This window comes from Chenopodium album, chromosome 15 (assembly GCF_948465745.1).
Source record: "Chenopodium album chromosome 15, dcCheAlbu1.1, whole genome shotgun sequence".
NCBI classification, from domain to species: domain Eukaryota; kingdom Viridiplantae; phylum Streptophyta; class Magnoliopsida; order Caryophyllales; family Amaranthaceae; genus Chenopodium; species Chenopodium album.
In genome coordinates, this window is record NC_137848.1 from 8,567,786 (window position 1) to 8,579,723 (window position 11,938).

Here is an 11,938-nt window from a genome sequence, read left to right on the forward strand (position 1 = left end):
TAGGTCACTGAACTTGTTGTCCATGACGATGCCAACTATGGTGATTTCCACCTCTGCCCGTTGTGTCCTTGGCTATGCTTTGGATATGTTAACCCGTCAAAAGTAGTTGATTTCGATTTGATTAAGATGCAAAGAATATAAATTTATGTATCCAAAGTAGAAGAATGTGGACAACATCCTGGTAAAGGGTTCCAACTTGAAACACAAAAAGCATCTAGGAGTTGCCGGACTTGCCCTCGGTCCATAGCCGGCAGCTTGATCATAATTGAAACCGAGTTCAAAATAGCCTTCTTACCAACCCATTTTAAAGGCTAAAATCAAATTCAAGCTGATCTCAGTTGTACAGTGAATTGCATATCCAATACAACAAGTCAATAACCAACACACACCATCACTTCAAGTTGATAGATCAAAGACTAAATCTTTCCCTCCCAACTATACAAAGTGCCGTTGTCCTTTTTACAAAACAGTACCAAAATTTGTATATGCTTGAATGATTAGTCAGTTTTACGTCAAAATATTATGCTAAGAAAATTACACATGCATTTGGCTTGTTAGCTTGCCAAAAGTGCACATACCTTTCATCTAGCACCCCCTCATACATGCAAGTGTGCATCCACGCTGTTGTTGCCGCTCCTCATATCAAGAAAAATTTCACTCATGCATCTCATACGTAAACTAGCCTGCATTTCTTCACTTCACATTACATAGAATGTCCATGGACCCTGTAAATATATTGTACATATCAATTATTCAGTGGAAATATGTGAAAATATGCTCTTAGGCACATATACGCAAGACTAAGGCTTTGCAGCTCAACCACAGGAGATGACCCATTGTTGCTAATAAATACTTTAACGCTAAGTCCTTAGGATAATAATCAAAACAAAATCAACAATCCCAACAAGAAACAGGTGTTGTTGGTTCTGGTTGAGTGTAGAATCCTATTCTATGTGAAGTGGTCTGTTGAGTACCCATCTAAACAAAAAGATGAAAATATTATAACAAAGCAACTTCTGATCCCTTTTTTTTTTTTTTTTTTTTGAGTTTGCCCCACCCGCTCCACTGGAGCTTAGCTCCGACTACATCTGGATCCGCCCCGGATTGCACACCTCGGCTTATGGTGGGTGAGTCTCCCAACAAGAGTTTTCTGTTGCTCATTGATAATCTTTAGCAATTCCCTCTCCTCATCCCAGCCAGCATGAGCAACTAATGATTACTTTAGTAATAAGAAGAAAAAAGGTTCTGTAATAAATCAATTGCTTGCAAACTCAGATAATTCAGATATGAGACATGCAAGGAGAAATTTCATTCAAGAACATAGACCTCAGAGAATTAGATGGGAAAAGTACATGCAAGGAAATTATCATACGAACTCAGATGATTCAGATATGAGACATGCAAGGAGAAATTTCATTCAAGAACATAAACCTCAGAGAATTGGATGGGAAAAGTACATGCAAGGAAATTACCATACCATTAATATTATGATCATAACTGGAACTGAACAAGATTAAATTTACCTAATGAGGAGGTACAATAACAAAAAAAATGCCACAAGGAAACCAACAAGCTTGCACGTTGCACGTCCTGACTTCCTTTCAAACACCTAAGATGTTATACATGCAACACACGAAAATGTCAACAGAACAACAAAACAATGATGCAAGAATATACAAGTAACTTAACATGATATCATCTTACCATCTTGAAGCGGTCAAGTGTTCCTGACAATATACCTCTTGATGCATCCATTTCATTCCCCTGCATCAGTATCCAAGTTCATAATAATCGGAAAAAAAAAATGTCAAGCATGATGATCTAACACGTACCAAATTACTAATTTTAAAAGCAAGGTATACACTTACATACCATCCGATCCAGGAGACGATTATGACTAAGAACCTCACCATGTATATCACCAGACAACTGACACGAGTTAAAAGCAAACATCATCAGAATTGGCTATGTTAACATGATTAAAGAGATCTAAAGATTAGGAGTGATGTGCAGAAATCTCACTGCATTTCAAAATGATTGTACTCTTTTCCATTTATGGTTCAAATGTAGTATTACTCTGGCATGATTAGCGGTGAACTCTAGCCTAATGGCGACAAAAATTCAAGCCTTGCACAAAGATATAAGGTTTTAAGTGTTGGATTTGAAAAGAATGAATGTTGAATTAACAAAAGAGCCAGAAACACAGATCAAATCCTTTCAAGTCAAGTAGTGATAGTGTTTAGCATGATGTGAAGACTTTGAATTGTTCAACCCCCACAAAAAGCTTACTTAAGTTAAAAGCAGTTTCACTCAGCAAACTCTATCAAAGCACGTAGTGCATATGTATGAATAGACAATTACCTCAGGATTCACAAGCAGAAAAAACCCAGCAAGCATGGCTTACAAGCCTATGAAGAATCAAAATAAAGTATTTTCATGGAATGATATAAATTGATAAAAGGATTCTAGCAAATTGTAAACCATAGGACAAGTATATTATTCGGTTATGATCATTATGTCCATAATTTTACTTTTGTTAAGTACAAATATCATCAACAGATCCAACAGACAACTAATTCGTAACATTGAATACGACTCAATAACTCAAGAAGTATGATTAAAAAATACTTGTACAAACTTCCGTTTCATATTATTTGCAACTTTTGCCAAATATGGATGCTACACATTATTTGCTACAAATTTTTTTCTTTCCTTTTTAGGTTGTTAAATCTCTATCTTTCCCCTCATCACATGCATCCATACGTTTCTCTCTCCTCAAAACATGAATCCATATGTTTCTCTATCCACTTACATTCACAAACAAATTTAATAAGAAATATTGTACATTTGAGTCCTAAAATCTAATACTTTACAGTTTGATTCTTCTTCTTCTATGCCCAAAAATACCAATAATTGAACCTAAGTGCTGAAGATAAAAGGTCACTGCATATCTATAATATAGATCAAAAATCCCAAGTCTGCGAAATGGAATTGATGGTAGTATTGTTTGTGAAATATTACAAAACAAAATGAGGGGCATTAGGTTTCCAAACCTAATGGTATCAAGTTCCTCCTTTGTAAGTGGAATACTTATGTAACTGAAATAAAATGTGATCATCCTTTGTCAATGGAGAAAAGGTCACTGGTGTAAAAGGAGAGAACAAAGTGTGTTAATGGTGGCCGATGAAGGACTCGGGGTGGAAATGGGGAACCGGAGCTATGATGACGAATGGGAGGAGAAGGACAATGGTGGAGGTGTCAATAGTTGACATCGCCAACCCAAAAATAATGAAGATGAAGGACGGGTAAAAGATAGAGAAGTGATTGTGATGATTGATACGGCCACAACTCACAACTTCATCTCCACTTTTGTGATGGAGAGCGCCCAGGCTCCAATCACCCAAGGTAGCGAGTTTGGGTGTCCTTGAGAATGGTGAGATGGTTCGAAAACGCATGTGATGAGGTTTACGGTCGATAGTAATTTTGACTTGACCTTAAAGAAACTCAAGTCTCCTTAAAAGCTATGAAACGCACCAGTTGTAAGGATGAGAATGTAATTATGTGGTATTGGTGGAAATGATTAAAATAGAGGAAACTAGAGCTCGTGGAGGAATGGGGATGGAGGTTCTGAATTTTTTTGAGGTAATGCATCAAATTCCTAGGTATTTGAGATGTCAGAAGGGTTACCAACAGATTAGGGGCATCGTGTTGAAGGAGGGAAGAAAAAAGGTGAGTGTTTGACCTAACTACTACCATGAGTACAAAAGAAAGGTTGAAGGCCAAGATTATTAAGCTTTCATGTAGCCCTTTTTTTCTTGCCACGTACAGCCATACACGTAGTGAAGAAGGACCAATCATGGCAATCTGGGGTCGATTATTGAGCTTTGAACACGCTGATCATATCCAATTTCGATGATCAATGAGTTGCTTGAAGGGTTGCACGGCTCTACCATTTTTCCTAAGTTGGAAAAATATATTCAAAGGTCACTTAGGAAAAATATATTCAAAGGTCTAATTCAAGGGCAAGGTCCCTCCTAAAAAAAATAAAAAATAAATAAACCTTCATTTTAAGGTTCTACTTTGCCACTTTTTTTTTTATATATAAAAGGCCCTTTGTCACAAAAAGACTACTATATAAGGTCTTTTCAAACAAATTTTCCTTCGATTAATTTAACATTTTGTTACTATTTAATTTGTTAAAGAGAAACGAGTGTGTGCATAGGTACATCTGATTGGGAGCTTTAAACAACAACAAAAATACTAATTGCTAAGCAACATACATCCTGTGTCCTTATTGCGGCATGACAATTTGAATTAAAGCTCAAACTAAGAAACATTGAACTTAAAATTGATGCAAAAAAAAAAAAAAAAAAAAAAAAAAAGATCCATACCTGCTTCAAAAAGAAAACCCGGTCTTTTAGGCTATCAAGAGCTTTGTCATTCTCATTTTCACTAATGTCAGTTGAAGATGCCCTAAGACCACCCTCTTCAATGTTATCATATCCATCAAAAAGGCCAGCTTTAGAAGCACGAGTCTCTCTGAAAATCAAGAGATAACACCCCCAACTTAAGCCAATGCTTCAAACAGGAAAGCTAATAGCAATCATCAATTCATCACCAACATAATGCAAATCAAACAGCTTAACTAACGGCAAATCAACAGAAGCAACAGCCTCAGGCAAGAATGTGCTGAAATGCAAATCAAACAACTTAACTTACAGCAAATCAGAACCAATCCTCCCAAGTTTCAATATACAATTCCAGTAATTCATTCATGTATATAATTGTTTGAATACAATAATCTCATATAAATTAAAAACTAAGCATGTTCCACGATGATTGAACCCTAAAATATTCAACAACAGTTCCATCCCAATTCTGCCCGCAAAACCCGACCCAACCCAGCAACCCATCCGGCGATCCCTACCATCGCCGGCGACCCCACCCGAGACCCACGGAAATTAATAAAATTGGTTTCCATTTTTTTTCTTAAATTTGATCAAAGTAAATCTGATAATAATTCACAAAGAGTAAGAGTAAATCAGATTGCCACGGAAATTAATAAATTGACGAAATTGAAGAAAGATCAGTGGATGGAAATTACCTTCTGTAACTCATGTTTGTAAAAATTTCTACTTAAAATTAGAGGAACCGACGAATCATCAACTTCAGCTTCAACTGTTGACCTCCATTATAACCAAAATTTCAAGAATACCCGTTTTTGGAGTTGCGGATACGACATTTGATTTTTAGTTTTTTTATTTATTATTACAGTATTTTTTTTTAATTGTAAGGACCAAGGACTTGTTCACTTCAACTTAATTTCAGTTCAATTCAGCTTCAATCAGTTCACTTCAGTTCAGCTCTTAATTTCCTTCTCTCATAAAATATTCAGTTCAGTTCAGCTCCAATCAGTTCAGTTCAGCTCAGTAAATGTGAACAGGCCCTAAGAAGGACCCTGACAGCGTAACTAGACGTCAACTATGCATGCTAGACACTTGCGAGTAAAAGACAAAAAGAGAATCCCTATTATAAAGTACCCTTACTTGGAAAGATTCAAACTCTAAATCTCTAGGATCTCACGACTATCCAATTAGTAGATAGGCTAGGAACTCTTAAGAGGTGAGCCAACATTTTATTAGTATATTTGGTTCTTATTTGACCATCCATCTTTTTAGGACATCTTTTACTCGTATGGAGTAATTCATTAAAGGTCAAATACGGCCTTTTAAACTTTAGTATTCGTAGTATTTTGGTCTTTCAACTACAAAGTGGGTCATTATAGTCACCACAAATAATAAAACCCGACTGTCATCATTAGATATTAGGCTGTTTTGGCAAAGATTAGGGACTGAACAAGTGATGTGGCATAATTAGGGATCTTGACCAGCTGACATGATATTAAAGTAATACAGAGTGCAAAATTTATAGTTTAGGGACTTGGTGAGGTGGCTAATAATATGAAGTAATTATAGCGCAAAGTTTAGGACAAAATTGCTATTTGTGTTTAAGATTAATTTAACGAGCAACGATTTAGCTATGTTGTGTCAACTAGCCCCTACTTAATTGATTCAACAAAATATCTCTCTATTGCAGTGATTGAAAAATGTTGGTGATCAATTGATCATATGGGCTTTTGGTGTGAGGCTTAAGATGGGGATGGATTTAAGTTGAAATTCGTCAATTTGATGGATTATTTTGTCTCAATGAATTCAAGTGATGGATTGGTGAAATTGATCAAGCTTATAGAAATTTCAAGTTTATTGATCATGGATTTCAGTATGCCCATCAGGTTCCAACCATATCTGGATACGACCCGAATTGCACACATGGGTTATGGTGGATAAGTCTCCCAACACAAGTTTTTTGCATTTGGTAAGGCTCGATCACTCGAACTTGGGCCAACTCTTGTTGGTCATCCAAAATCATTGTTGCTTGTATGAATTGAACAAATTACTCTGTACTACCTCCACTCTCAAATTCACCTGTTAATACTACTGGTAGTTAAGAACATGCAAAAAAAAAAAAAGTTTTCGTTATCAGTCTACTCCATACATGAGAATTAGATATGAAATTTACCTGTTATATACAAGTAAAATAGAATAATCTGTCATGAATAGACTCCAAAATCTATCAAATAAATCTACTATCTATTTGATATCCCCAATTGTGTAAAATATGGTACGTTGGCTACATAAATGTGGTGAACACCCCAGTTCAGGAAAATACAATTTATGGAGTGTATACATGTTGTCACTAATGGTTCGTGTTAATGCTTCAGTACCCTGATAACAACCAGCTTCCAAAGTTAGTTGTAAAAGCAGGTCAAATTATAATTGCACTATATTTACTTGACAAAAATGTCAACACCTAACTCTACACTTCCGATGTAAAGGACAATCCAAATCATGAAATGCTCTCAAATTTTTTATTGCAACAAATTGCATACGTCCTTTTAAAAACAAACATACTCCCTTGGACATTTGACTATTGTATTAGGACTTGTCCTGATTTACTGAACTGAGCTAAGCTGAACTAAACTGATTGGAGTTAACTAAACTGAACTGAATTGTTTATGAGAGAAAGAAATTAAGAACTGAACTGATTGAAACTAAACTGAAATTAAGGTGAAGAGAACATGCCCTTAGTATATACTCATATACTACTCAACCAAACATATACAAAGTATTTTTACATTTGATTTTGGTACTACGTATATATTTTGACGTATGCCAAGTATATGATATGCAGGAAAAATTGTAAGGGCAGGCTCCCCTTGGACCCTAAGACCAAAACTCCAGAAAAGCCGGTTCATAATTGATAATGCTGGAAAATGGAAACTCAACAATGAACATAAGTGCGGATTAAGCTCGATCACTACATAGAAAGGGAGATAAATTTATATTAGTGCAAGTTAACGTAGTGCCGTTAGGTGTGGTTTTGATAATGAACCAACAAAGTGCAAGTTCATGTTCTTCCCTCCAGCCATAATCAAATCCCTGGTAATACTACCACTACAAACAGGTCATTATGCTCATTAAAATATACTCGTATCAGAACAAAGACAGATAAGATAAATCTATGGATCAGTGGGTTTTATACTATTTTATCCCTATCCTTTAGCTTTACAATACAATTATTACAATACACAAAAGGCAACATGCTTTCATGTCACAAGTATATTACTATTTTCACAACCACCATCACTAGGTGTTGCGACAATACACAAAAAGACATGGTTAATGCATACGGAGCAGGTTTAATATCGTCACTAGAGAAGCGGTTTACTTACTGTAACAATGCTACAAATGACAAAACGTCAGGATGCTAGAGATAAGAATGTTTTCATACCAAATACAAGCACTTCATAAAGAATGGGAAAAATCATACCTCTCTTGTATTTGTTGCTTCCTCATAATATATTCTTTTTCCTCAAGTCGGCGTTTTGGAGCTTAAACCTTACACGGTTACACCAAATCTGGATCCGAATCATACAGGGAGTGGATAGCGCTCTTCCATCATTCAAATGAAGTAATGACTCAGATTGGTGACTCCTATCATATCTCGACCATAGAAGTTGCAGATGTACACAGATTACATAATTTAAAACAGAAGATTAATTATACAACTATCACACAGTCACAAACAATGCTTTCTGCGGATACCAACACAATAGCTCAACCATTGACTAACTGTCTATTTACATGAAAAATGGCAGAACGCAAATATATAACCTTACTAAGGGAGAAGCTGGAAAGATCCATGTACATGTTAATTCCAAAAACGTGAGCTTCAATTGGGATAGTTGAAAGAAATCTAGGATGAAAATATGAGAAATTATCATTACTATGTACAAAAGTACATACATAATGTTTGGAAGAAAAAATTACTTCCTTTCTCTAGTGAGAGAAAACTACTTGTATGTACTAGTACTTGAGAAGCCAAAGCCAAAACCCTAGATGCCTTGCAACAAAAACAAAGTGATCTGTATCTTTGTATTTGATTAAACCAAGAAAAAACCCTAACTTCATTCATATAACCCATCAATCGAGACAAGAAGCCTGGCATTGCAGTTGCCATTCCATCCAATCACCAAAGTCAAAACTGCTAGCACAATCCAACAGAGCATTTTGCTGATGTTCATAGCGGCATATATAGTTCAAACCAACAAGAAGGTCACAAATTGCTGCTTCTGTCTTCTCCCTGTTCGCAAAATAAAGGGTCTGAAGTAGAAGAACGTTTGTTCTTGAAACAATCTGTTGTTGCTCAAAATTGCGCTCGCTTTGCCACCTGATCATATTATGAGCCAAAGGAGCTAGCCATTTCAAGATCTGATCAAGGTTTTCCTTCCAATCATGAGCCAGCGCGCCATCAAATATTGCAAAGTTCTTGAAGTGTGACTTGAGATTTATCCTCAAAGACTTTCTTAAGCTAGCTGGCAACATTTGATACAAATCATCCCTGGCTTCCTCTCCCACTAAATGTGGGTAACGAAGAAGTTTCTCTATGACTATAATGACATTAGCATAGTGCAGAGCAAGAGCAGAACCTCCGACAGTGGATGGAGTAGCATGAGTAGCCAGCCTACTTTTGGGGCCAAAACGTGAGGCATTCATTGAATCTTGAAGCTGCCCATGTTCCCCATTATAACGAAATCCAGCTTGGGAGCGATTTAAGCAGTCTGGATGCTCCTTTTTCATGCCATCCAAAACTTTGAATTCAGACACAAAGGAATTTTGGTCACTGCAAGAAAATGCATCTTCATCATCATCAACTCTTGAGGCTGAACTGCTGAGACTAAGGCACTCCATGAAGATCCTCCCTGGACTAGGAGCACAAGGATAAACTAAATCCTGACGATGAAGCAGGTCTAATTCACTTCTTTTCAGACTAGATTGAGTCTTGAAACTAGGAGGCTTCTTTTCGCAAGTTTGACTATGCAAAGAATTATTCCGGTTCATAAGCCTAAGACTGCGGCGACTCTCAAGCTTACCAATGCTCTTGACAACAGGCTGAGCAGGAGGCACTCCTCGAAGCACATCGACATCAGCAAAGGCAACACAAATTCTAGCATAAAGGGTACAAACAGTCCTGGCTAAAAGCTCAACAACCTTATCATAGGTCTGATTCCAAAGAGAAACATCCTTCAAATGTTTGACATCCTGCCTTTGCCAAGACAACTTCTGATCAAAAGCCCTACGACTATCAAGGTTATGATTCAAATGGAACTTGTTGGTAGCAAGCTCCAATTCATTCAAAACCTCCAATTCACCATACAAATTAGCAGTAGCACCCACATACCTCTCCATCTTCCTAATCATACTATCCATATCCTTAACCAAAAACCCCAAATCTTTGACATTAATCCTACCACTAATAATATCCCCATAAACATGCTCAAAACCAAGCAAAGCTGGCTCAGTACATCTTTTCCCCAACCTAGAAACAACCTCAGCAACCCTATTCAAATCATCTACCCTCTCAGAATAAGCAAGCTCTAAAAGGTAAGAATCATCACAAGAAACCAATTTCTTAACACCCTCTGATTTAATCAATTCATGCTTCAGTTTTGAGATCTCTTCATCAGAGACAGAGTTATGAAGATGGACCAATTTTGACATAACATTAGCAACCTCAAATGACAAGATACCAATATTAGAGCAACTACTAGTACTACTACTGCTACTTTTCTTCTTTCTACTACTACTATTACTTGTGCTTGTTGGGTGTAAAAGAAGGGAGTTTTTCAGATTGCTACTTACCTGATTCCCCATTCTCAGTAACCAAGGCTCTGCAACCATTGCTTTACTGGGGTTCTTCTTGTTCTTGTTGTTCTTCTTCAATGGAAAGATCTCAACTTTGAAAGAAAAGGAAAATTGGGATCAAGGGTGCATTTTAGCAGAAGGGGGTAAATTAATTAAATTGATTCAGGGACAGAGGAGAGAGAGAGAAGAGGGGAGTAATGAATTGAAGGAGGAGAGAGAAGATATTAGCAATGGAGGGAAAGAGGCATTGATTGTTGTAAATTATTTTTTCTGAAATTCAAAAGACAGAGAAATAGGGTTGAATTAATTATGTGATTAGAGGGGGTTAGCTTTTGTATTTGTATGTTAAATGAAAACCAATTATCTTCTGTTTGGTTTAGTAGGCAGCAAATTCCAACCCCCACTCACTCCCACCCAAAATAACAAAATATGGTAAAGTAAATGTACTTATTGGAGTGGGATGGTCAATGTAGGGTTCTCAATTTGTCAACTACTATGACCCCACCTGATACCCATTCCATTTTTCCAATTTTACCAACTTTAATTTTTATTTTTTTCAAAATAAAAGAAATTAAGTATGTATTATAACTAATAATTAAGTAAAAGACTATACTACCCCACTTGAACATACAATGTCTCAATTTACGTGTTAAAAATTATTCAATTAATATTTTGGTGGTCATTTAGTTTTTAAAAGTCTAAGGGTCTGTTCTCTTCAGCTTCACTTCAGTTTAGTTCATAATTTCCTTTTGTCATAAACAATTCATTTCAATTCGGTTCGGTTTAGTTCAGTGAATCAGAAAATGTCCTAAATTGAGCTTGAAATTGTAGTTAAATAAATATATATGTCTCGTTATGTGTGTCAAGAATTATTTCGGTTTGCATGTTAATTTTTTATTTGCGTCCCAAAAATTATTCGATTAAGGTTTTGCATGTCACAAAATGTTTGGTTTTGAGCTCCTAAACCATTGATGGGAAAATTTCAAGGAAACCAAAAATTGAATAAGATACATCAATCCATTAAAGTTTAACATTTGCAATGATCAATGAGATTTTAACTCACATATGATCTTGAGGATTCAGAGACAAAGCTGGTACGAACTTAACCATGAGTTAGTGGTTGGTTGAATTAACCTTTACTTATTTCTAGCATTGACATGTGGAATTTGCAATTTTTGAACATACACATACAATATAAAACCCTAGTATTATGTTAATAGTTGTCTTTGAATAAAACACACAAAATCTAACCTTTTTTTTTTTGAAGGATAAAATTTAACTATTTGTGACCACTTGAATCGTAAAGATCTAATCGGTTGTGCAAATGTAATCTTACGTTATATAATTCAAATATTTTATTTTTAGCAATAATAATAGGTGGTAACAATCAATCATCATATAAACTGGTTTAGCCAGCCCAACTGCCCAACTCCACAAATCAACGCTTGATAAGGAAGAGGTAAGAAAATCCCTCTACTCCCAAACAAATGTAGTTGACCGGACTCAAGCTTGTGACCTACAAAGTGAGTTCCCCACTACTCCACTAAGGGCATGCTCACATTTACTGAGCTAAGCTGAATTGAACTGAACTGATTGGAGCTGAATTGAAATGAACTGAACTGATTGGAGCTAAACTGAACTGAATTGAATAGAGCTGAAATAGATATTTTATG

The 11,938-nt window shown here is 36.0% G+C and overlaps 2 protein-coding genes across 2 annotated transcripts; both read right to left on the reverse strand.

The window, feature by feature from the left end:
• Window positions 1-395: 395 nt before the first annotated feature.
• On the reverse strand, window positions 396-5,225 carry LOC145581805 (bet1-like SNARE 1-2). The gene is made up of 6 exons (XM_081638833.1): window positions 5,105-5,225; window positions 4,392-4,539; window positions 1,873-1,929; window positions 1,705-1,764; window positions 1,524-1,609; window positions 396-725 (listed from the first exon to the last, which is right to left on the reverse strand). The coding sequence occupies exons 1-6, from the start codon at window positions 5,116-5,118 to the stop codon at window positions 704-706; spliced, it is 387 nt and encodes a 128-aa protein (XP_081494959.1). The 5' UTR covers window positions 5,119-5,225; the 3' UTR covers window positions 396-703.
• A 2,574-nt stretch (window positions 5,226-7,799) lies between these two features.
• On the reverse strand, window positions 7,800-10,657 carry LOC145581806 (protein PSK SIMULATOR 1-like). Its single transcript, XM_081638834.1, has one exon. It carries the CDS (start codon window positions 10,299-10,301, stop codon window positions 8,544-8,546), a length of 1,758 nt encoding a protein of 585 aa, XP_081494960.1. The 5' UTR covers window positions 10,302-10,657; the 3' UTR covers window positions 7,800-8,543.
• Between the last annotated feature and the right edge of the window lie 1,281 nt (window positions 10,658-11,938).

Coding starts and splice junctions, on each gene's coding strand:
- LOC145581805 (XM_081638833.1), bottom strand. Junction 1,930..4,391: donor GGGTTTTCTTTTTGAAGCAG/GTATGGATCTTT, acceptor AACTCGTGTCAG/TTGTCTGGTGATATACATGG. Junction 1,765..1,872: donor ATCGTCTCCTGGATCGGATG/GTATGTAAGTGT, acceptor ATACTGATGCAG/GGGAATGAAATGGATGCATC.
- LOC145581806 (XM_081638834.1), bottom strand. CDS start 10,301: ATGGTTGCAGAGCCTTGGTTACTGAGAATGGGGAATCAGGTAAGTAGC.